The sequence below is a fragment of the Rana temporaria genome, chromosome 1 (genome assembly GCF_905171775.1).
Source record: "Rana temporaria chromosome 1, aRanTem1.1, whole genome shotgun sequence".
Classification (NCBI taxonomy): Eukaryota; Metazoa; Chordata; class Amphibia; order Anura; family Ranidae; genus Rana; species Rana temporaria.
In genome coordinates, this window is record NC_053489.1 from 580,419,720 (window position 1) to 580,447,100 (window position 27,381).

General features: G+C 42.8%; 1 protein-coding gene across 1 annotated transcript in view; it reads right to left on the minus strand.

Moving 5' to 3' along the window:
- Nucleotides 1–10,669: 10,669 nt before the first annotated feature.
- SLC10A4 (solute carrier family 10 member 4) overlaps nucleotides 10,670–27,381 on the minus strand; it is a 44,428-nt gene continuing 27,716 nt past the window's right edge. Inside the window, exon 3 of the mRNA XM_040334959.1 lies at nucleotides 10,670–11,458. Coding sequence (XP_040190893.1) covers nucleotides 10,943–11,458 — 516 coding nt within the window. The 3' untranslated portion in view covers nucleotides 10,670–10,942. The remainder of the gene's footprint in view (nucleotides 11,459–27,381) is intronic.

A 27,381-nucleotide genomic window follows, 5' to 3' on the forward strand; every position in this document is an offset into this window, starting at 1 on the left:
ACTTACAGCCCCTTTCACATGGGCACCCCCGCTAAGCAAAATCTGCATGCTCAGCAGGGGACCTTAATTACAGCGGCGGGGGTGTTTTTTTGAAGCACCTGATTAGAATGCGTTGGATAGCACAGTTGCTGCATTCGATGGCACAGTGGCTGCATTTGATGTCACAGTTGGCTGCGTTTGATGGGCACAGTGGCTGCATTTGATGGGCACAGTGGCTACAATTGATGGCACAGTGGCTGCATTTGATGGGCACAATGAGGCTGCAATTGATGTTTTTTTTTTTTTTTATATTTTCCAGAATTTTTCAGTTTGTTTGCGCAACCCCTCCTCAAAAATTTTAAGCACCAGCCGCCACTGACCGGACCCCTACTGTGAGCCGCATTCGAAGATAGTGTGAATTCAGCTTCAAAGTGAATTCTGGAGTAAAATACAAAGTCCTCTAACCCTCAGTTCACACTATACGTCGCACATGAATTGCACAGGACCTGCACTGCATTCCTGTGCAATTCACATGCGATTCAGTGAGGTGCGATATGAGCCCATTAATTTTTAATGGGCTCATATTGCACCACATTGCACCAAAAACATGTATGCAGGATGCAAAGAAAGTTCTGATTGACGGCAAATCTGGTTAAAATCCCCTTAATTGTAGCATATATATAAAAGCAACTCCAAAACACAAGAATGGGGGAACAGCATCACCAGCTGGCGATGCTTTTCCCCCATTCTTGTGTTTTGGAGTTGCTTTTATATATATGCTAATGTAGTGGTACCCCTGTAGGAGCTGCTAAGAATTGTGGTTTGTCTGACACCCTGCCCAGCCTTGTATTCACTCTCAGGCACTCCAAGACATAAAGCAGTCATTGAACTTTTTTTTTTTTTGTTTTATTGAGGGGTATAACTTGGATGGGGATATTAGATATGGGATATCCAAGACAGATTAATAGAAATTGGTTTAGAGACAACTATGTACACTCCCACTACATACACCTTCAGCTTCCTCCTGCACACCTGCCTTGAAGCTCATCACTCCTCACTCCACCAGCACATCACTTGCTGCAGACTATTATCTCTAGTCACCTCCAGCACTTCACTTGGTTCCCCAGGAACAGCTAGCACTATTTGTTGGTTAGGCCTGACACTAACTCAGCCAGGCCTCAGCAATTTCCCTTTGCAGGCTGGGACCGCCGGCCCCAATGGTGTAGCAGAAACGTTCTTGTGCTAGCTGCCCTAGCTAGGCTACAGATCCCAGTTAGCCCTCTTCAGGCTCTGCCAACCCTCCTGGCTGCAGTTTCCTCTTTCCTCTGCCCCTTCCACCACAGTCCACACTTCTGGTTCTGCACCCATCTCAGACTGCAAACTCCCAGTCCTCTCAGGCGTGCCTCCCCAGTCCTCCTGACTGTGCCTCACTCGCCTGCCCTATTGGCTACGACCAGTTGTCCTCCCTGGAGTCTCCTAGCAGTGCTCTCTTCCGCTGTCCTCGCCTTGCTCTCTCCTGTGCCTCCCTCTAACTCCAGCTCTTCCACTCGAAGACTCCTCCCAAGCTGGGCTGACCCTGGGTATTTAAGGAGGCCTGCCCCCTGCCAATCCAAGTAAGGGATTGGTCAGGGTACCTCAGAATACCCCAGGTGGCTCCACCTCCCCTCTAGCCTCTCTTTCTAGAAAACACTATAAGATTCTAGAAATAAGTAGGAGGTCCTAGTGATGCCACCTGTGAGTCACCCAGCACTTACTCTGAGCCACTTCCAGCCCAGAAGGAAAACAAACAGGCCTAGCTGCTAGCCAGGCCTTCTTAAATTTACCTATCCTCTCTAGCACACTACTAGAGGGTGCTACAGTACAATAAATGTATTTTTTTTTTATCAATACATTTTTATTGGGTTTATCAATTTACAACACTTGAGGTAGTTGCATTCAATATACAACTTAAGTAGTATAATCACCATGTACAGGCAAACATTTAACAGAAAAAGAATATGGTACTCGACGACCTAGGCCAGCCTACCCCAATTGGGTACAAACTGTAGGACTGGGAGGTCACCAAGATGATCAGTGGTACACCTATACAGCTAAAGTAAAGACAAATAAAGGAGGAGGAGAAGGGATGGAGAAAACTGAAATAAAGGCTGCCGTTAGTCATTATCTATACCAAAGATTCAGTATTTTATACTGTTATTCTTCAGACTATAGGAAGATTATTAAAGTAAGGAATCTTTTAAATATTTGGAAGCTTTGGGGTGGGTTAACCACATTTTCCATTTTCTACGATAGGGGATTATAGAATCATTCTTATAGGCTAATAATAGTTCTAATTGAGCTTGGGTGTTTAATCTGGTGATGACCATTGGTAGGTTTGGGGCGTCTGCGGATTTCTATAGAGAGGCCACTGTAATTCTTGAGGCTATCAAAATATGTAAGACAATAGTCCTATACAAAGTGGGGTATTTGTCTAGATCTATACCTAATAATGCTTTGGTAGGAGTAAGCTTGGTAAGGTTACCCATAAGATTGGCGATAAAGGATGAAATAGAGTTCCAAAAACTTTTTAGAGTCTTGCAACTCCAAAGCGTGTGCAGGAGGTTTCCCGTTTGCTTGTTACATTTCCAACAGATGTCGGATGCTGTTGGATAAATTTTGGATAACTTGTATGGTGTTAAGTACCATCTATTAATTATTTTTTGGGCATTATCCCAGTGTTCAATGCAAGAATACATTCGATCATCCCCGAACGTCAGAGGTGTTCCGATTGGCCAAGACGTGCACAAACTAGGACTATTCGCAGACGATATCATATTGACACTGACAGAACCTGATATATCTCTGCCTACAATACACGCAATACTAGAAAAATTCAATAATGTCTCATACTATAAAATCAATCAGGAAAAATGCTTTATCCTCCCTATGAACATGCCAGACTCATCAATCAACTCTCTACGCACAACACATAAATACAATTGGGACAACAAATCGATAACATACCTAGGGATCCAACTCACATTTCCTCCAACCAAAATGTATGATGCCAATTTCCCCACACTTTTAGGCCAAATATCCCGTCACTTATCGCATATTCAAAAAACCAACTTATCCTGGGTTGGTAAAATAGCCGCTTTCAAGATGCAAACTTTACCTAAAATGTTATATCTCTTTAGATGCCTCCCCATACCAATTCCTGCCAAGTTCTTTAAACAACTAGACAGCAAACTTAGACAATTTATCTGGAACAAAAAAAAACCCAGAGTTGCTTTCTCGATCCTTACTACTAAAAAGACATTAGAATATATTATTTTGCTTCTATCTTAGATCAGATGAAACATTGGTTTAACCCAACAAATGACAAATTATGGGTAAACATTGAACGTCTAGCCACACACAATTTTGATCTCCCTTCTCTCGCAATAGCTAGCGCCATTATCCCCAAAATAACAATCCCCAACCTAATAAGCATTAAAACTACTTTATTCGCTTGGAAACACATTCTCTCAAAAACCAGACATGTAGAGAAAAAGGCTAAATTACATCTTCCCACAGAAGTCATTAATTATTGCAGAATCAGATTCTCTGTAAACGAGTGGATCAGTAATGGATATAATCTATACCAGAACCTACCCCCTAATGTTTTTTTTTTAACAGTAAAAACCCCCTAATGTTAAGAACATCATCGAGACTAAGATTGGTAAGTGTGCCCGACTGAAAGATTTCTCTCCCAGTAATTTGATCGAAATGCCTATGAACCTTTGGGAGTTCCTCTCTCCTCAGAAAAATGATAACAAGAAAGGTATTTCTTTCTTCTACGATGTGTTATCCTCCCAACTGTTTACCAAAAACACAAATATGCTGAAATAGGAAAAGGATCTGGACCAGATTTTTTCCCCGACTCAGTGGATTAAAGCATTTCAAACAATAAGTAAGTCATCCTCTTACAATAAATGTAATTTTAACTGGACGTGCGGCCAACCAGAGCTTTCTTTGCATCTTGGAACTTGTGACGGACATGGCCAGCATCTGGTAGTGTGTCAATGGATGTGGAATCAGGAGATCGACCTTGAGCGTTGTTTGCTTCTATTTAAAGACATGTATGCACCTTTTCTGGAGCCACACTGCAACCGGATTGAATGGTTGTTCTGCGATCTGGTGCAGACAAACACAGTGCATTTGTGCATTTGTGACCTACTTTTGAGATGTTGTTAACTTTGTATCGACACCCGGAGCAAATCACCTGTAAAAATAACCCTAAGATAAGACAAGATACAAAGTGGAAAATTCACCTGTAAAGAAAAATGTTAGATTTATACTTCCATTACTCAAGTATTCAGCCTGCGATGTCTAGGCAATGGTGATATCACACTCCATCTGGTAAGATCCTGGGGAATGCACAGCAGCCCAAACCATGCAGAAAAACACTTCTTTACCGGACTTAAGCCTCGATCACACAATGCGATTGTTGGCAGGGGATTGTCTGTTGACAGACTGGTGTCCTAAAATCTTACCGTTAGTACACTCCTTTTGACAATTGTTGTCCTACTTTCGGGCCAACAAATGTTGAATGACAGGCTAGTAAATTTTCGGTGGACAATGGTTGGTTGTCAGATTTTCTGATGGTCAGTACACAAATCCGTCACACAAAAGTTGAAAGTACAAACACGCATTCTTAGAATCAATGCTCACCAAACACGAAATTAGCAGAAGGGGCCCAAAGGATGGCGCATTAGTATAGTTGATCAAAAATATCAGAGATGTCTTAGAGAATCAGAAAAATATGCAGATCAGCCCCTTCTCACCTCCACTCACTAGTTCCAGAATGTTCTCCAACTTCTCTAACTTTCCAGCCAGCATGACTTACACAGACAGCCCTCTGGTGCCTCCCTCTGGTATCTGGAAAGTTGGAGAACATTCTGGAACTAGTGGGTGGAGCTGAGAAGGGGCTGTTCTGCATATTTTTCTGATTCTCTAAGACCCCATACACACGATAGAATTTATCCGCGAATACGGTCCAGCGGACCGTTTCCGCGGATAAATCCTCTCGAGGATTTCGGCGGATTTTCATGCGATGGAGTGTACACACCATCTCATTGAAATCCGCGCCAAAATCCTCTGGCGATGACGTGTCGCGCCGTCGCCGCGATTATGACGCGGCGACGTGAGCGACGCTGTCATATAAGGAATTCCACGCATGCGTCGAATCATTACGATGCATGCAGGGGATCCCTTCGGACGGATGGATCCGGTGAGTCTATACAGACCAGCGGATCCATCCGTTGGGATGGATTCCAGCAGATGGATATGTTGTGCATGTCAGCAAATATTCGATCTGCTGGAATCCATCCCAGGGGAGAAATATCCGCGGAAACAGATCCGCTGGAGTGTACACACCATAGGATCTATCCGCTGAAACCCATTCGCTGGGATTTTTCAGCGGATGGATTCTATCGTGTGTACGGGGCCTAAGACATCTCTGATATTTTTGATCAACTATACTAATCCACAATAAATCTGCCACATCCACTTTATTTAATATGAGATACTTATTATGTTATCCTGCTTGGAAAACTTCTGCCAATATCCTATCCATAGCCAGCATGAAAGGAGATTGGCTTTGCTGTCTACCAGGCCCAATACTTTGGCTTTAGCTTTCTCTTTCCAGGCCAGATGAATTCTGAATGTGCTGTCAGTGAGAATGGCCATAAACCACTCCCGTCCTTTGTTTACACTGAGTAGTGACCGATTTTTTCCAGATTTATACCATACCTGTACACTGTCAAATTGAGGCAGATGGCCACTTGGTGCCCAAGCAGAAGATCCATGAGTGTGAAAAATATTGTGGCACGCCTATGTGCTAGCTTTGACACTATTCTCCCGTGTCTGATTGATACACGTATTAATTGGCAAAAGCCATTGGATGTTTTCTGAAATGATACACTGATAATAAAATGATTTAATTGGTATTAATAATTATCACTGCATTCATGGGCATTTTTGGTGACATTGTAATCCACAGGATGATCTAGAGTTTTTTGTAGTGTAGTAACAACTGTGGATGAGCTCTAGTGGGAAATATGAATATGCCACTATCATGCTAAGAGAACAAACAATGACACAGAGTCTTTGTAACATGTAACAATACAGGCATTTTATGAACAGAGTCACATGCTTCAACCAGTCACCTGCGTATACAGTATATCCAGTCCCATTCATTTAATACTGCTTGGAATTCTGGGTAATAAGTGATGTGTGCAGTGACATACTGGAAGTAGGATGCTGGAACACAGTTGCGAGTTGCTTTCTATTTATACACAGCAGTCTTACATCACTGCAACATGACATTTATCTTATTCAGCACTGACTGTTATATTAATTGGTTTTAGCTAAATCACCATTGATACTGCGTTTTGTTCATCAATTTAAACATACTGACATACACTAAACAATTTAAATTAATTTGGCTATACATTGTGCATACATGCTAACTGCCCGTGTTTCAGGTACAGCACCAGATTTTAAAGACCAAGTCCAACGAAGGATGATATTTAATTTTAAGAAGAATATTGGTGGAGTTCAAGATGGCAAGATCAGGGTGAAATGAATGAGATGATAGACTTTCAGCTTACTTTTATTTTCCCAATCCAATATTCCTTTGCTGTAAAAAACAGGTGCCGACCACTTCGACAAGTGTTCTCTGCTCTGCAGGAGACCAGATGCTGGTGAAATACGAAGAAGTGTGGACGTATGCTGGGACCCAAACTTTATAGCTGAAGATCTCTGGATTGGAGCAATTAGCCAGGTTTAACATTTAAAAACACTCTTCTATTTTTTCAGGACACCATGGAATTTAGCAAATATAACTGCTACCTGTGCCTTTTTGTTCTCTGTGCATTGAGGCCCCTGGCCAGTGTGAATACTGCATTGCTTACAGGCCTTGAGCCTAGGGTTGCCACCTCATCCCTTTAAAACAGAACACATATGAATTACACAGGTTCTGTGGCTAATTAAGGTGGTAATTAGACTCATTTGGTGCCTTACCTGCATTAAATCAGCCACAGAACCTGTGTAATTCATATGTGTTCTGTTTTAAAGGGATGAGGTGGCAACCCTACTTGAGCCTGTCTACACAGTACAGCGTCTGAAGGCCTACATTTAAACCAATTGAGGAATAATGAATCTCTCTAGAAGTACATTCTGATTCCACAACTGGCAGCTTGGACTTGCATGAGATATTGTGTGGGAAAGGTTTAATTCACTTTACTCAGTGCCTTCCTTCTTACAGCAATTTGTGATCCGTTTCTCTTATGATTAGTGATGTGTAGTATTAAAATTATAGCTGTTTGTTCATTGCCAGAATCAATAAATCAGCAGATGCACCTGATGACGTCAGATGTGACAAAACACGTAAAGCAGAGTGACCTTGTAACATCATCACTCAAACCACAAGTGCATCGCCGTGTCCCTGGGACCATGATTTTGATACGACGCTGGTATTAAAGATCGTATGTGAGTGTTCTTAACCACTTAAGCCCCGGACCAATATGCAGCCTAAAGACCCAAGGTGTTTTTACAGTTCGGGACTGCGTCGCTTTAACAGACAATTGCGCGGTCGTGCGACGTGGCTCCCAAACAAAATTGGCGTCCTTTTTTCCCCACAAATAGAGCTTTCTTTTGGTGGTATTTGATCACATCTGCGGTTTTTAGTTTTTGCGCTATAAACAAAAATAGAGCGACAATTTTGAAAAAAAAGCAATATTTTTTACTTTTTGCTGTAATAAATATCCCCCAAAAACATATATAAAAACATTTTTTTTCCTCAGTTTAGGCCGATACGTATTCTTCTACCTATTTTTAGTAAAAAAAATCGCAATAAGCGTTTATCGATTGGTTTGCGCAAAATTTATAGTGTTTACAAAATAGGGGATAGTTTTATTGCATTTTTTTTTTTTACTACTAATGGCGGCGATCAGCAATTTTTTTCGTGACTGCGACATTATGGCGGACACTTCGGACAATTTTGACACATTTTTGGGACCATTGTCATTTTCACAGCAAAAAATGCATTTAAATTGCATTCTTTATTGTGAAAATGACAGTTGCAGTTTGGGAGTTAACCACAGGTGGCGCTGTAGGAGTTAGGGTGCACCTAGTATGTGTTTACAACTGTTTGGGGGTGTGGCTGTAGGAATGACGTCATCGATCGTGTCTTCCCTATAAAGGGAATGACGCGATCGATGCGCCGCCATAGTGAAGGACGGGGAAGCCGTGTTTACACACGGCTCTCCTCGTTCTTCAGCTCCGGGGAGCGATCGCGACGGAGCGGCTATAAACAAATAGCCGCGCCGTGGTCCCGGATCGCTCCCCGAGCGGACCCGACCTCCGCATGTAGCGGGGGGGGGGTCCCGATCGGACCCCCCACCCGCTAATAGGCGAGGACGTACCCATACGCCCATGTGCCTGTACGTGCCATATTGTGGACGTATATGTACATGGGCTGGTCCTTAAGTGGTTAATCTATTTTAATAAAAATTTGTTTAGTGGATATACACTATTGGGTTTCCGGACCCTTTTTTTTCTCCATTGTGTTTGCAGTATATTTACTGAACTGGATGCAAGCCAATGAGAAACATTTTGGACATTTGAGCTGCTGAGACTTTTTATGATAACAAATGCCTCTTTGACCGCTGTTATTGACCGCTGTTATTGACCGCTGTTATTTAGAATGTCATGGCTCTCTGGTAAGCCAGCATTCTTCTCACTGAGGTGATGTGGTGTGGTGTGGTGTTGCTAATACACTGGATGTCCTTATCTCACAAGAATTATCCTTATTTCACAAGGATTTTTTTCTGGTGGACTTTTAAGTGGACTTATATCATTCACAATTTTTCTGAACAGATATTGATTTTCCTTTATATATGTATGTGCATGTTTTAGAATACTGAATTGAATTTGCATTTTAATTAGGCACTTCTATTAATTAGTGCTACACTCTTGGCCTGTATGTGGAGTAGATGCCTTCCCTATTATCAGTCCTGACCTGCAGACAAGAGTCTCTATATGTTGCACTGTTGATCATTATACAGACCACAAACAAGCTGAATGTAACTACCAGCACAGTGTTTACACTGGCCTGTGTCTGAGTTTCCTGTGAAATAAAATGCAAAAGTTAAAGTAGAACTATAGGCAAAACTTTTTCTTTTCATTTTGGATTGAGTAAGAGAGGGTTATAATTAGAGGTCGACTGATATATTGGCTGGCCGATATATCTGCCGATATTTGCAGTTTTTTAATTAATCGGCATCGGCTGATTTGTGCTGTAAAAAAAGCCGATTTAAACTTCAGCAGCGCGACTTGCAAAAAGCTTCTGTAATGCAAGTTGCCTGAAGTTTCCCGTAGAAGACTTCTCTCTCCTGGGCAGCCTGCCAAGTTTTGAGAAAAGATATACAATGTTGCTACTTATCAATGAACTGAACTCCGTGTAGGAGAGTTCTCAGTTTAACCATTTAAAGGCTAAATCTTTTTTGACACTTGTTGCTTACAAGTAAAAATCTTGTATTTTCTGCTAGAAAATCACTTGGAACCCCCAAACGTTATATATTTTTTTTAGCAGAGACCCTAGGAAATAAAATAGCGATTGCTGCAATATTTAATGTTACACGGTATTTGCGCAGCAGTCTTTCAAACACATTTTTTTTGGAAAAAAATATGCTTTAACAAATAAAAATAAAAAACAACTAAACAGTAAAGTTAGCCCATATTTTTTTTTTCGTCCAAAAGTTTTAATTTCCTGTTTTTGTGTATTACATTTTATATATACCAAAGCTCTCATGCCATTTTTCCTGTCGGGAAACCCAGCCGTGTGTAGAGGGAAAAAAGCAGGTTTTCCCGGCGGACTTTTTACCGCCGGGAAAACCAATCATGTCTACAAGACATTACAGGTGTTCTAATTCCTCGCCCCTCTATCCAAAACTAAAGAAAAAAACGTTTTGCCATTAGTTATACTTTAAAGGGGTTGTAAAGGTTCGTCTTTTATTTTTTAAACTGGGTACTTTAAGCTAGTGCATTGTTAGTTCACTTACATTTTCCTTCGATTTCCCTTCTAAATGTTGTTTTTCTTTGTTTGAATTTCTCACCTCCTGTTTCTCCTCAGTAAGCTTTCCAGCATCATCCGAGCGATGGAAAGTCATTTAGAACAGCTTACTGAACACCTTACTGAGGAGGAACAGGAAGTGAGAAATTCAGACAAAGAAAACAAAGAAAAAAACATTTAGAAGGGAAATCGAAGGAAAAGGTAAGTGAACCAACAATGCACTAGCTTAAAGGAACCTATTTAGAAAATAAGAAACAAACCTTTACAACCCCTTTTAGTTTGCAAAGTTGCTTCCTGTGCCTAGACATATTGAAAATAGGTATTGTGTTTTAAAAATGTATTTTTTAGATGGTATTGCATCATGATTCTGTTATTTTTTCAAATAACATCTGAATTCCAATCTATTGGATTTCTACCACCATTTACCTGGCTGTCTTAAAGCCAAGAAAGGAAAATCAAAATAGGAGGGTGGAGCGAGAAAATCAAGTTCAGCGGTTTGTTTGAATCCAGTGATTTATTCTACCTGCACTCACCAACATTGCAATACCAAATCTGGGTAGGTACGGCCTTTAAAATATGTTTTTTTTCCCTTTAGGCAACCCTATTGATTCAGAATTGTACAACTTACTATACATTAGACCGTCTCCAGGTCTGTATATGTGCAAATATGAAACGCAACAAAGGTCTCTTACAACTATGCCCACAATTTACTTGTGAGATGAAATGCATTATGACCTTATATACTGAATATAGTATATTGTGCATTCACACTCCCATTCAAGAGACCCACAGAACAAAATCCAAATTCTGCCGACTAAGCATTGTAATGTAAACATATCTGATACATATATACAGATTTACATTGAATTAATAAAGTCCTGGTGTGGGCTCCTTTGGAAGAGAATTTTGCTCTTCATTGTTGACTGTTCCGTAAGATATTTCATTGATCTCTTCCTCTTTCAGTTTTTTATATGAGATATCTGTGTCTTCATCTTCAGATGGCTCAGATTTATGGAGAACTTCCTTCCTATAGAGTTTGTAGACCAAGACATAAATACCCGCTTCTGCAGCTTGGAATAGAGCGTACAGTAATGGGAACATGTACATACTGCCTATTAGATGAGCAGGGAAGGCCAGCTTTAAGAGGGCCGTGCATAGCTGGACATTCTGACAGCCGGTCTCCAGAGACACAGTTCGCCTACAGTTGGGAGGCAGTTTGAATAAAGTGGCTAAGCCATATCCCATGGCATAGCCTATCAGAGGCATAATCACTGCCACGATATACACAGCAGGTGGAATTGTAGCCAGTAGTTCCGGGCCCAACATGGCTCCAGTGAGGATGAACAGGAGGAGCAGAGAAACCAGCAGAGACCACAGAGAAACCTAAACAAAAAAGAAATAGGAACAGAGCTGTTGCTACAATTGATTAGCTTATAGCAATGTAGTAACTAACTCAAGCAGCTATGTGTGAAGGTGTACCACTCCTTTGCTATTAATAAAAAGTTTACCACTCTATCAACAATATGGCAGAAGTGTAGGACTGCACTTGGTTTTTACATGGAACCTTTTAAGATGCTCAAACCACCTCAATACAATAAGATTTTCATATATGCATAGTGGTTCTAAAGACAGAAGTTTTTTTATCCTAATACCGTCTCTGCATTAAGGTAAATCACCTTCCAATGTCTATGCCCCCTCCCAAACACTTACCTGACACCACTCTTGATCCAGCTCTGTCCCCACCGGGAGCCCTGCTCTGCTCTTGTATTCACAGGCTTTACTGAGAGCATTGACTCTCGCTGCTGTCAGTCAAATCCTGTGAGGGGGTGGGGCCAATCTGCGCTGTGCGTGCTTATGAACGTATGCAGCCCGGCTTGGAAGAGCTCCCACATGAAGCAAGCGGCTTACTATGGGGGCACTCGGAGAAGAGGAGGAGTGGACAATGCCAGCAGGAAACCCCAGAAGCATAGGTTCAGAGCTGCTCTGTGCAATACCATTGCACAGAGCATGTAAGTAGAACATGTTTGTTATTTAAAGATCTCTGGAACTACTGATTGTTTGTCTTGTAGTTTTCACTATAGGTAAGCTCTGATTATTCATTTTTTAAACATATGTTCAGTTTAGATATCCTAGGTCTTACTAGATGCTCAAGGTAAATCTCTGCAGGGCCGACCCTGGGCAGGTCCGGCAGGTTTGGTGCAGGGAGGGGCGCCGATCTGCCAGAGTACTCCCCTCCCTTTTCCTCTTCAAGGCAGTGTTCCAGAGTACTGTTGGGACACTTACTTTTGATTATCTTTTATAAATTATACAGGGTCTGGGATTAAAAACATAATTTCAGTCTAAGAGGATGACACCAAGCTATGCAGTGGAATAACATTCTTACAGGATGTCTCCAACTTACAAGCCAACCTCAATGCAAAAATGTAAAGTTATGCACTTGGGGGCTTGAGAATATGCATGCATCATACATACTAGGGGGAGTACAACTGGGGGGCGTCCATAGTGGAGAAGGATCTGAGGGTTTTGGTAGATCATAAGCTTAGTAATTGCATGCAATGCCAAGCTGCAGTTTCCAAAGCGAGCAAAGTCGTTTCTTGTATTAAGAGAGGTATGGACTCCAGAGAGAGAGATATTATTTTTCCCCTGTACAAATCATTAGTAAGACCTCATCTGGTATATGCAGTGCAGTTTTGGACAACAGTTCTCAAAAAGGATATCGGGGAACTGGAGAAAGTGCAGAGAAGGGCAACCAAACTGATAAGAGGCATGGAGGAGCTCAGCTATGAGTAGTGTTGCTCACGAATATTCGTATTGCGAATATTCGGCTCGAATATGGCATATTCGAGTATTCGCGATATATTTCGAATTTCGCGGTGAATATTCGCGATTCCGAATATTCGCATTTTTTCAATTTTATTTTTAAAACAGATCACATCCTATCGACGTCTAAAAGCATTGCTGGTATGATTAGAGACCCTGGGCCGAGTAGCTAAGCTGAGGCGATCCTTTTATGTTGCCGAATTTAAAAAAAAAAAATTGCGAATTTTCGCTATTGTGAATGCGAAAATGATTGCGAATTTTCGATAACTGTGGTAGGAGAACTCTGATTGTCTCTGATGCAAAAGGGGGGGGGGCTTTGTGTATGTTTCTGTTATTAATATTTGTATGTTTGATATACATTTTTTTTGTAAGAAGGAAAAAATTGCGCATACCTTAAAAAAAGGGGAGAATACAGCAGCAACTCAAAAATGTTGTACAACATAAATGAATACAAGACAGAAAATGGAGTCGCTCTACAAGAATAAAAAATATGTCTAGTGACAAGACATGTGGGCAAATTATAAAATAAGCAAGCGCAAATAACTTGTGAAATACACAGTGAAACAAATATATAAAGAAATATAGTCCCAATAATAGAAAAATAATCTTTCATAAAAATGTCTTTGATATGTGAAGTGAAAAAAAGTCCAAAGCATGCAGCATGAACGTGTTCAATCTTCAAGGTGTTTGATTGACAAACGGCTGTGACAGATGGATAGAGTAAAGAATCACCACCAATGCAAAACACTTTTTATTTTCTATTGTGAAATATCAAGAATATTCTGAGCCAATCAGAGTGCTCCTTTCGCATTTGCCGAATATTCGCAATTATTTTGTATTGTAAAATATCAAGAATATTCTGAGCCAATCAGAGTGCTCCTTCCGCATTTGCCGAATATTCGCAATTATTTTGTATTGTAAAATATCAAGAATATTCTGAGCCAATCAGAGTGCTCCTTCCGCATTTGCAGAATATTCGCAATTATTTTGTATTGTAAAATATCACGAATATTCTGAGCCAATCAGAGTGCTCCTTCCGCATTTGCCGAATATTCGCAATTATTTTGTATTGTAAAATATCAAGAATATTCTGAGCCAATCAGAGTGCTCCTTCCGCATTTGCCGAATATTCGCAATTATTTTGTATTGTAAAATATCACGAATATTCTGAGCCAATCAGAGTGCTCCTACAGCATTTGTCGAAATTGCGCAGTAAATATCGCATTCGCATTTTGCGAAATTTCGAAAAAATATCAAGAATATTCTGAGCCAATCAGAGTGCTCCTACCGCAGTTATCGAAAATTCGCAATTATTTTCGCATTCGCAATGGCGAAAATTCGCAATCATTTCATTTCGATAAAATATCACGAATATTCGAATTTAGCGAATATATCTCGAATATTCGACTATATATTCGAGATATATCGCGAAATCGAATATGGCGTATTCTGCTCAACACTAGCTATGAGGAAATATGAGAGGAACTGAATGTATTCTCCTGTGAGAAGAGATTAAGGGGGGATATGATCAACCAGAACAAATACATAAGAGGTCCATAGAGTGAACTTGGTGTTGTTATTCACTTTAAGGTCATCACAGAGGACAAGGGACACTCTTTACGTCTAGAGAAAAAGAGATTTCTTCACAGTAAGAGCTGTGAAAATGTGGAACAGACTCCCTGCAGAGGTGGTTCTGGCCTGCTCAGTAGATTTTTTTAAAAAAATACCTGGATTCTTTCCTAGGTGTACATAATATAACTGGGTATTAACATGTATAGGTAAAGTTGATCCGGGGAAAATCTGATTGCCTCTCGGGATCATTATATTTAGGATAATTCTGCAGTTTGCATTGGCTCTACGTCTTTGTACCAACTATGTGCGTATAAGCAATAGCCAAGGAGCCTGTTCTGAGCTATGCCTTCTTCACAGGAACCCCCCCCAATTCTATGTACTGTCTCTCACACGTGGGTTCCTGTCCCTGATGTGGGGTCTCTTATTTTAAAGGTTTTCTCACTCAAGATCCCTGCCAAAGTCTCTTGAGAGTTCAGTGTCCAAAAAAACTACTTTTCTATCTCAAGGCACTGTACGGAATTACTAAGGGACCAATACCCCTATGAGACTTCCCTTCCCATGCAATAACAGCAGCATAGTCATATACATGTGGGAAAGCTAACTGCACCTGTCTAGTGCCTACATGCGGTTTGGTGAGTGTGTCAAGGAGAAGACTGCAACAGACTTCAGCTGGCCAATCAAGAGTTTTCAGGTGGGGAACAGGTGATAAAATAGATGTAATGCCGCGTACACACTGTCAGAATTTCCGACAACAAATGTTCGATGTGAGCTTATTGTCGGAAAATCTGACCGTGTGTACGCTCCATCGGACATTTGCTGTTGGAATTTCCAACAACAAATGTTTGAGAGCTGGTTCTCAATTTTTCCGACAACAAAAGTTCTTGTCGAAAATTCTGATCATCTGTAGCCAATTCTGACGCACAAAAATCCTACGCATGCTCGGAATCAATTTGACGCATGTTCGGAATCATTGAACTTAATTTTTCTTGACTCGTCGTAGTGTTGTAAGTGACCGCGTTCTTGACGTTCAGAATTTCCGACAACATTTGTGTGAACCTGTGTATGCAAGACAAGTTTAAGCGAACAATCCGTCGGAAAAAAATCCACGGTTTTGATGTCAGAATGTCCGATCGTGTGTACGTGGCATTATCTTGTGCTTAGGCCTGTTTCAACTGACATGTAGGCCTTTCTTTTGTCGTTGGGGGGCCTTAAGGCACCATGCAAGTGCCAGCTCACCCAAGGGTGTTTTGTGAGTTACATCACCCCTACTGAAGTAACGGACAGATGATACTTAGATGACAGCAAAAATAGACATTTCAGCTTTCCCTGTTCTACTGCAAAATAATGGAGAATTGTTCTACTACAAAATAATGCAAAAAAAATTTCCCTGAAAAAAAAACCCTGCAAGAGAAAGGCATAATAATTATGTGGCACTTGCCTGAGATCGAAGCCCCCGAATCGCTCCTCGTTCCCCTCCACCATCTCCGCCGCCGCCATGTCCCCTCCGATCTTCTTCTGTGTGTCGCCGCTCTGGCGCTGTGACTGGCCGGAGCGGCGATGACGTCACTCCCGCGCATGCGCGTGGGACCGGCAGATCCCTGCATATGTGCGCGGTCGCTGCATTATTCCAGTCAGAAAGCTGGCACGCTCAGTCTGCCTGCGCCGTTGTCAGAGGCGCGCAAGCGCCGTAGTTATCAGTGCAGTATTTTCTGCAAATATCTCCTTAACTGTGTAGGTTAAGGAGATATTACTTGCACCTACAGGTAAGCCTTAATCTAGGCTTACTTGTAGGTGCAAGTTGTCAGAGTGGGTTTACAACCACTTTAAGTTGCTCATTATAAAAAAGCCCACGTAAGGGAATGGAGTTCATGGTGTACCAATCAAAAAGAAAGAGGGGGATTCTAAGAGGGAAATGAGGGCTTGCATTTAATTGCAGCCAGGAATTAAAAGCCAGCTCATAACAGATGTTATAAGTGAGTGTGTTATGCAGGGCTTTTCTTGAGTGGAAACGCAGGGGAACGCAGTTCCGGCACCTCCTGGACTGACTGTATGTAATGGCAAGGGGTGCTGGGGTGTGCTGCCAGGTATTGATGCTCACTGCTGGGTATCTATTTTTGCAGGGGGGGGGGGTCTTTTGTTTCTAGGGATGTCTATTGTTGCTGGTGGGGGACCTATTACTGCTGGGGGGGGGGTCTTATGTTGCTGGGGACTCAGTTGCTGAAAGTGATCTACTGTTGGGGGAGGGGTCTATTGTTGATAGCAGCCAGAGAGTATATTAATGCTGGCTGTGCGGAGATCTGTTGATGCTGCCAGGAGTCTATTGTTGCAGATGGGGAGATTTTGTTGTGGGTGGTCCATTGCTGTTATGGGGATCTATTGTTGCTGGCTGCAGGGGATCTATTTTACTCGCTTTTCTTCATATCATTACCAAATTCTATACAAATTAGTTAGCACCAAAAAATGATACTTGGTTCTATATTGTCTAAAAGGGACGGTACTGGGAGGTGGGTAGGGGTGGAGACAGGGCAGCAATCCCAGCTTTAGGCAGGGCCCCCCTAGAGCAGAGAACCGGGGGGTGCTGACGAAAAAAAAACAAGTGTAAACGGGAGGGGAGCCGGCCGGGCCTGTAAGGGACCCTGGGGACCATCTGGCCCCTTACAGGTAGGGCTGCAACGGATCACAGGTGATCCGTGATCTGAACGGGTCACCCCCTTCGGATCGGCACACACTGTGATCCGCGGATTTCCGCGGCTTCGGAGCGAGGCCTTTCCTAATGTTATGTCCGCGGCTCCGGAACTAGGCCGAAGCCGCGGCCTTTCCTAACGTTATGGCCGCGGCTTCGGCCTACCTCCGGAGCCATGGCCATAACGTTAGGAAAGGCCGCGGCTTCGGCCTAGCTCGTGAGCCGCGGCAATAACATTAGGAAAGGCCGTGGCTTCGGCCTAGCTCCGGAGCCACGGCCATCTTGGTACACCCGGCAGCGGCCCTCCTGCTCTGTTTACACCCACAGAGGAGGAGGAGCCCGCACTCGGACACACTGCTGGAAGTGACTCTGTACTACCTGAGGGGGGGTTGTCTTACCTGAGAGGGGGGGCTGTCTTGCCTGAGGGGGGGGCTGTCTTGCCTGAGGGGGGGACTGTCTTGCCTGAGGGGGGGGCTGTCTTGCCTGAGGGGGGGACTGTCTTGCCTGAGGGGGGGGCTGTCTTGCCTGAGGGGGGGCTGTCTTGCCTGAGGGGGGGGCTGTCTTGCCTGAGGGTGGGGGCTGTCTTGCCTGAGGGTATGTGGATATTACAGTGGGGGGGATGTGGATATTACAGTGGGGGGATGTGGATATTATAGTGGGGGGGGGGATGTGGATATTATAGTGGGGGGGAGAGATGTGGATATTACAGTGGGGGGGGAGAGATGTGGATATTACAGTGGGGGGGGAGAGATCTGGATATTACAGTGGGGGGATGTGGATATTACAGTGGGGGGATGTGGATATTACAGTGGGGGGGAGAGATGTGGATATTACAGTGGGGGGGGGGGGGGAGATGTGGATATTACAGTGGGGGGGGGGGGGAGAGATGTGGCTATTACAGAGGGGGAGAATTTTTTTTTGCCGATCCGAAAAATTATCCAATCCGTGACTCCTGATCCGAGGAACGATCCGAACCGTGCGTTTTTTGATCCGTTGCACCCCTACTTACAGGTGTAATGCAAATAAAAAAATAAAAAATAAAACGGAGCTAGGCAGCCGGGCCCCTGGGGACGATCGGGCCCCTTACAGGTGTAATGCCTGTACCCCCCTGATGGCGGCCCTAGGTGGAGAGAAGGGGTGACTCAGAAAGGGGGAGTTCCTGCACCTATCGTCTGAGAAAATAAGCCCTGGTGTTATGTGTGTCTTCTAATGAGAGAATGTTCTATGATATAAACATTAGAGCTCATAACACCAGGAACCGAAGAGGTTTGGCAAAACCTAAAATTGATTCTACCATTCATGAGTTACAGTGCCCTATACAGGGATCAGAAATTGTATTCTGAGTAAATTGCCATTTGCTGTTCGGTTATTTATAGCTGCACTGTATAATGTGCATGCTAAATCATTACTCATACATGTGTCTCTTTAATGTCTGGAATCTATAAATCAGAGGGCTTTTGTGTCCTTTATTGACAGGGAGGGGGATCTGTTTTACTCCACTAAACAAAAGCATATTCCTCCGGCTAGATATAAATGGGGATTGATGGAACCATCAGCCTGTGGAACAAAGAATGACTCTGCAGAGATGTTTTTTCAAACAGGAAGATTTGGGAAAGAACTGTTTGCTACGTTCTGAATGATGATCGCAGGCAATATAATGAAGAATTTCAGCATGAGACTGGGATCCAAAAAGCTTGATAGGATATGATGGGTAAGACATGTTTGACCAAATCTAAATTCTAGCTTTCCAACATTGTTTGTAGTATTTCTTATTGGATTGGAACTCCTATGTCAATAAAACAAAATGCTCTTCTGTGCTCAAATGTGGACAAGTAATGAAAGAAGATGCTCTCTACTACAGGTATCTTGAATCCACAAGAGTAGCATTGGTCATCGGTAGGGTTGCCACCTTTTCTTTAAGTCAAACCCGAACACTTTAGCAGCACACAGCATTTTTTTTTATAGTATAAACTATACATATGTTTTGCTATAAAATAAAAATTGTAATCATCTGAATCCACAGTTCCCGTTTTACATCGGTACTCCCATAATCCCCTTTCGCTGTAAAGGGGGACTCTGAAGACTCTGATGTAAAGAAGAACTCTGGGGCCTCTAACATAAGGGAGGCTCTAGGAACCCTGATTTAGGGGGAACACTGATAACTCTGATGTACAGAGAAGACTCTGATGTAAGGGGGAACACTGTGGCCTCTGGTGTAAAGGGTAACTGTAAAGGGGTGCTCTGAGAACCCTGATTTGCCTTGGCAAAGAGAGAGAAGGGGGAGACTTCATTCACAGACAGGGATGGATGGTGCGCTCACTCACCCCTTGGCAGTCAGCATCTCTCATCCAGATGTCTCTGAGGCTGCTGGACTTCAAATTTTCGGCCCCAAGTTTCCTTTTCTTAGGCACCGCGCGTCAGGGATTGGAGTGTGGGCAGACACAGAGGGGTAGAGGTGTTTGAGGTGGAGGGGTTTGTTAGTGCTGGCTTTGGGCAGCAAGAAAGAAAGTGTAATGCCCTGTACACACAATAGGTTAACCAGAGGACAACGGTCTATAGGACCGTTGTCTTAGGTTAACCGATGAAGCTGACTGATGGTTCGCCACACCTACACACCATAGGTTAAATAACCGATCGTGTCAGAACGCGGTGACGTAAAACACAACGACCTGCTGAAAAAAACGAAGTTCAATGCTTCCAAGCATGCGTCGACTTGATTCTGAGCATGCACAGGTTTTTAACCGATGGTTGTGCCTACTAACGATCGGTTTTGACCTATCGGTTAGCAATCCATAGGTTAGTTTTAAAGCAAGTTTGCTTTTTTTTAACCTATGGTTAAATAACCTATGGGGCCCACACACGATCGGTTTTGACCGATGAAAACGGTCCTTCAGACCGTTGTCCTCTGGTTAACCTATCGTGTGTATGAGGCTTAAGGCTTAAGGCCTCGTACACACGATAGGATAGCCAGAGGACAACGGTCTGAATGACCGTTGTCTTAGGTTAACCGATGAAGCTGACTGATGGTCGGTCGCGCCCACACACCATCGGTTAATGAACCGATCGTGTGAGATTACCACGTACGACGGCACTATAAAGGGGAAGTTCAAATCCAATGGCGCCACCCTTGGGGCTGCTTTAGCTGATTTTGTGTTAGTAAAAGACGATTTGCGCTTTTCTGTCTGTTACAGCGTGATGAATGTACTATCTCCAAAACTAACGCTAGTTTTACAAGAACGAGTGCTCCCGTCCCCTCATTTAGTCTGAGCATGCGTGGATTTTTAACCGATGGTCGTGCGTACTATCGATCGGTTATGACCTATCGGTTAGGCGTCCATCGGTTAAATTTTAAAGCAAGTTCCTATTTTTTTAACCAAAGGTGTGGGGCCCACACACGATCGGTTTTGACCGATGAAAACGGTCCTTCAGACCGTTGTCCTCTGGCTATCCTATCGTGTGTACAAGGCCTAACAGACACTCTCAGCTTAGACAACTGCAGCCAGCAATTTTGCTGGGAAGCCGTAGTCCAGTCTAAATAATGTGTCTGGCTTTCAGGCAGTCTGAAACCCAAACCTGAACTGTCCAGGTGAATCCTGAACAGATGGCAACCCTAGATCGTCCCCTAGTGTTAACCCCCTTCCCTGCCAGTGACATTTACACAGTAATCAGTGAATTTTTATAGCACTGATCGCTGTTTAAATGTCAATGGTCTCAAAAATGTGTCAAAAGTGTTTGATGTGTCCGCCATAATGTCGCAGTCACGATAAAAAACACAGATCACTGATTATTAGTAAAAAAATATAATAATAACAAAAATGCCATAAATCTTTCCCCTATTTTGTAAACACTATGGGCCAGATCCACGAAGAAGTTACGACGGCGTATCTATTGATACGCCGCGTAACTTCTAGGTTGCTCCGGAGTATCTTTGTTTTGTATCCACAAAACAAGATACGCCTGAAGCTGGGCTAGATCCGCCTTGCATACGTCCTAGTACGCCGTCGGATCTAAGGTGCATATTTACGCTGGCCGCTAGGTGGCGCTTCCGTCGATTTCCGCTTTGAGTATGCAAATTAGCTAGATACGCCAATCCACAAACGTACGTCCGGCTGGCGCATTTTTTTACGTAGTTTCCGTAAGGCTTTTTTCGGCATAACGTTACCCCTGCTATATGAGGCCTACTCAATGTTAAGTATGGACGTCGGGCCAGCGTTAAATTTTACGTCGTTTACGTAGTTTGCGTAAAACGTTCGCGAATAGGGCTTTGCGTAGAATTACGTTCACGTCGAAAGCATTGGCTTGTTGCGGGTAAATTTGGAGCATGCGCACTGGGATACCCCCACGGACAGCGCATGCGCCGTTAAAAAAAAACGTCATTTACGTTGGGTCAAGACGTATTAACATAAAACACGCCCCCATCTCATCCATTTGAATTGCGCGCCCTTACGCCGACACAGTTACACTACGCCGCCGTAACTTACTGAGATACGCTGCACCAGACGGAAAAATGCGGGGAGGTACGTGGATCTGGCCCTATAACTTTTGCGCAAACCAATCAATATACGCTTATTGCGATTTTTTATTATCAAAGATATGTAGAAGAATACATATCGGCCTAAACGGAGGAAAAATAAACATTTTGTAATAAAAAATTGGGGATATTTATTATAGCAAAAAGTACAAAATATTGTGTTTTTAAAAAAAAAAAAAAAAAAATTGGCGCTATAAACAAAATAGTTTATAGCGCAAAAAACAAACAAACGCAGAGATAATCAAATACCACCAAAAGAAAGCTCTATTTGTGGGGGGGTAAGGATGTTTATTTTGTTTGGGTACAATGTCGCACGACCGCGCAATTGTCAGTTAAAGCGATGCAGCTCCGTATCGCAAAAAATGGCCTGGTCATTGAGCAGCTATATCTTTCGGGGCTGAAGTGGTTAAATGTGTTTTCTAGTCAAAATTTAAAACCCTTCGATTTCTTCTACAACATTTTGCAGGCAGTGATTTTTGTTGCTTAGATACAACTGACATCAGATTCTCATGGTTGTACTGATTACAGGGATAAGAAACATATAACTAAACTCCAACCATAAATTCTAAATCATATTCCATCCCTAACTTTGAAATAAACCCTTACCATAGCCCTTATAAATAATAAGTAAAATTAACCCTATCCCCCTTTGGATTTAAATGTCAGCATATTGTCCCACAATGTCTGGAACAGAGTGTTCCATTGGTATGTTCCTCTGCTCTATGTCAGGGAGATTACACATTAGGACAAAACAATGTGATATGTTGACTCTGTCAAAGATATCTATCACCAACAGCCACTATGATTGGCTCTTGCAATTTCTACTGGACTGCTAATAAGACTTTTAATAACAAGCACAGGAAGCAAGTGCAGTAACATTGATACTGAAGCAATGAGAGGCAGTTAGATAGCTCAAATGTAAGATGAACCCTACGGAATTGGTTGAAATTAGAGGGCAATGGATGGCCCTGCAAGCACCAACTGGCTCAGAAAAAGTTGATTTAGCCCTCGTTCACACAGACAGAGAGACAGAGATATAATTTTGGCCCTGTACAAATCATTAGTAAGACCTCATCTGGAATATGCAGTTCAGTTTTGGGCACCAGTTCTCAAAAAGGACATCGGAGAACTGGAGAAAGTGCAGAGAAGGGCAACCAAACTGATAAGAGGCATGGAGGAGCTCAGCTATGAGGAAAGATTAGAGGAACTGAATTTATTCTCTCTTGAGAAGAGGAGAATAAGGGGGGATATGATCAACATGTACAAATATATAAGAGGTTCATACAGTGAACTTGGTGTTGAGTTATTCACTTTACGGTCAACACTGAGGACAAGGGGGCACTCTTTACGTCTAGAGGAAAAGAGATTTCACCTCCAAATACGGAAAGGTTTTTTCACAGTAAGAGCTGTGAAAATGTGGAACAGACTCCCTCCAGAGGTGGTTCTGGCCAGCTCAGTAGATTGCTTTAAGAAAGGCCTGGATTCTTTCCTAAATGTACAGAATATAACTGAGTACTAAGATTTGTAGGTAAAGTTGATCCAGGGTAAATCCGATTGCCTCTCGGGGGATCAGGAAGGAATTTTTTCCCCTGCTGTAGCAAATTGGATCATGCTCTGCTGGTTTTTTTTTGCCTTCCTCTGGATCAACTGTGGGTATGGAGTTGGGTGTATAGGATTTTACTGTGTTTTTTATTTTTTGTGGTTGAACTGGATGGACTTGTGTCTTTTTTCAACCTGACTAACTATGTAACATGGCTTTGAAATCGAGTTTATCTGAACCCGCACAATTTCAAAGCCGCATTTCAGTCCGACTTCGAGGGCGACTTGAAAGACATCTGTGCAGGTTCATTCACGGATGTCTACTGAAATCGGCAAAATTAGTACAGGAACTACTTTTGGAAATCGTGCAGCACACCAAAGTCGGCGTCGCTCCGATTGGGACGCTTCTATTGTCGGCAATAGGCTCCAATTTGACAAGCGATTTAACCTGTAAAATCGCGCCGATGTGAAAGGAGGCTAAGCCTGGCAGGAAAATAATTGGCTGATTATTGACTGCATCCTATCAGATGCAGTCACTGTTGGTCAGTGCAACTGCACTCAGGTAACCACAAGTGCTTCAGCCACCCAAATACAACAGTCAATACGGGAGACTCCTCCATCCCTATTGTAATGGGGAATCAATTGTGTAGATCTATAGGGCCAAATCCACAAAGATCGTGCCTAACTTAATTTTTTCCATTTAAGTTAAACTTCTTTAAAATTTCTACCTAAGTGCCTGATCCACAAAGCACTTACCTAGAAATTTTGGGCTGTGTAACTTAAATTCCGCCATCGCAAGGCGTTCCTATTCAAATGGGGGCGATTCCCATTTAAATTAGGCGCGCTCCCGCGCCGGCCATACTGCGCATGCTCATGACGTCATTTTCCCGACGTGCATAGCGCGAAATTACATTACGCCGAGCTTTGTGGATTGCGACGGGTCAATAAAGTTGCGTCGGGGAAAAAAAAAGATACGGCGGGAAAAAAAAATTCAAAATTTAAAAATTTCTGGACAGAAAGGTCTGCTTTTACATGGTGTACTAACTTTACACCATGTAAAAGCAGCCCTAATTTTGCGTATGCAAACTAAAACTTACGGAGAAAAACGAAGCTGAAAAGCTTCGTGGATCTCCGTAAGTGCTAATTTGCATACCCGAGGCGGCATTTCGACACGAAATGCCCCCAGCGGCGGATGCGGTACTGCATCCTAAGATCCGGCAGTGTAAGTCCCTTACACATGCCGGATCTTCTGCCTAACTATGGAAAACTGATTCTGTGGATCAGTTCCATAGTTAGGAACAGGGATACGACGGCGTTACAGCAATTACGCTGTCATATCCCTTTTGTGGATTTGGCCCATAGTCTCTGGTCATTAAAGTGCTCAGTTGTGCTCTGAAAAAGTTTAACAAAAAAGTGCCTGTAAAAGAACACAATTAAGGCTTCAGGCACACTAGTGTTTTTATAATCTCAAAAAACTCTAGATAAAAATTCTAGATGAAAAATGCTGATAATAGCATTTTTGTGCCAGCTTGTAGTAGTGTTTTAGTAGCTTTTAGAAGCTTTTAGGAGCATTGGCATTTTTACAGTACATTAATGCCCTGTACACACGATCAGTTCGTCTGATGAAAACGGACCGATGGACCGTTTTCATCGGACGAACCGATCGTGTGTGGGCCCCATCGGTGAAAAAAAATAGAACCTGTTTTAAAATTTTCTTATGGTTAAAAAACCAATAGAAAAAACGATCGTCTGTGGGGAAATCCATAGGTCAAAAATCCACGCATGCTCAGAATCAAGTCGACGCATGCTCGGAAGCATTGAACTTCATTTTTCTCAGCACGTCGTAGTGTTTTACGTCAATGCGTTGGACACGATCGGATTTTTAACCGATGGTGTGTAGGCAAGACTGATGAAAGTCAGCTTCATCGGATAACTGATGAAAAAAATCTATTGGTTTAGATTCCATCAGATAGCCGATCGTGTGTACAGGGCATTAGGGGGGGGCTCCAAACAACCCTACAAACCAACTGTTTTCTGCTCATATATGCTGAAATTCAAAAATGCTAATGGCCTAAAGTAGTGTGCATGGACACATAGGATAACACTATCTTCTAGGAGCAGAAAAATGCTAATAACAGCTTCAAGGAGCTTAAAAAAACAAAAGCTTGTGTGCATGGAGCCTAAAGAGTATGTACATCCAATATTTAATATTCCTGATATGTGAGATGCATGAAAAACTATCCTGTTCTCTCTGTATTGCTTCCTTTGTTTGAAATCCCTGGTGTTTCTGCCAGTCCCTCTGCTTTTCTATTATTATCTGACCACACTAAGCAGGAGAAAACTCCATGATCAGTTCTCTAGCTATGCTGGAAACTCAGCCTGCTCCCCTCCAGTGATCAGACTTGTCCTGGCACACCCACACTGCACAGTCATTCACTGGCAAGTTCAGTGTACTGCTGCTTTTCCTCCCCCAGCTCTTATTCGGCTGAGAACAGAGGGAATGTGATCACTTATAAAAAAGGGAAAAGGGGTATTTATAATGTTTTTGTTTATCTATACAAAAATGTTTTGCCTTTAATTTCTATTTTATATTGAATAGGTTGTTTTACAAAGTGATTGTGTACAATCACTTCAATACCTGTCTCCCTGCTTACGCCACCAATCCTCTCTCTACCACTTCATCTGACACTTTCTGTTGTATTGGATGCCTGGTCCAATGTTGATCGCTGTGATTCCAAAGGTTTTAGAAATGCTGGGCCAGATTCACAGAAAAAGTACCTGCTGATACTCCGGCGTACTTTCAAATTTGCCGCGTCGTATCTTTATTTGTAATTCACAAACAAAGATACGACGGCTTTTGGCTAAGATCCGACAGGCGTACGGCTTCGTACGCCTTCGGATCTTAGGATGCAATACTTCGGCGACCGCTGGGTGGAGTTTGCGTCGTTTTCCGCGTCGGGTATGCAAATTATCTGTTTACGGCGATCCACGAAGGTACGCGCGTTCGTCGGATTCTCTTACGTCGTCGCTAGTCGATTTTCCCCGTCGCAAACTTAAGCCTGCTATTTCATGGCTTAGATTTAGACCAGCCATGTTAAAGTATGGCCGTCGTTCCCGCGTCGAATTTAAATTTTTTTTTTTTTGCGTAAGACGTCTGGGAATACGAAAGGACGTAACGCACGTCGCCGTTCAAAAAACACGTTGGGGCGCCGTAATTTCGCGCAAAGCACGGCGGGAAATTTCCTAACGGAGCATGCGCAGAATGTTCGGCGCGGGAACGCCCCTAATTTAAATGGTACACGCCCCATTTGAATTAGGCGGGCTTGCGCCGGACGGCTTTACGCTGTGCCGCCGCAAGTTTACACACAAGTGCTTTGTGAATCAAGCACTTATGACGAAAACTTGCGGCGGAGTAACGTAAAGGGGATATGTTACGCCGCCGTAATTGTTCGTGAATCTGGCCCGCTATCTTTAAGACCTACTCTAGTCATGGTTGCTAGAGGTTACAGCAGATCATCTCTTCACTGCAGAGGGGCATGATATACATATGAATGCTGCCTTTATATACATATGAATGCCCCGGCCTCAGCTATTTACATATGAATGCCACCCACATTTACATATGATTGCTCACGTTATTTACATAATAATGACGGTTATTTACATGTAAACACAGGGGGCCGGATTCAGATAGGAGATACGACATCTTACACCATCGTATCTTAGGCTGCATATTTACGCTGGCCGCTAGGTGGCGCTTCCGTGTAGGAATATGCTAATTAGGTATTTACGCCGATTCAGAAACGTACGTCCCGCCGGCGCATTTTTTTACGTTGTTTACGTTAGGCTTTTTTCGGCATATAGTTACCCCTGCTAAATGAGGCGTAGCTAATGTTACGTATGGACGTCGTTCCCGCGCCGAGTTTTGAAAATTTTACGTCGTTTGCGTAAGTCGTTCGCTAATAGGGCTGGACGTCATTTACGTTCACGTCAAATCCAATACGTCCTTGCGGCGTACTTTAGACCGATGCACACTGGGATGTTTCACGGACGGCGCATGCGCCGTTCACAAAAACGTAAAATACGCGGGGTCATCTTAAATTTAAATAAAACACGCCCACAGCATCCCCATTTGAATTAGGCGGGCTTACGCCGCCACAC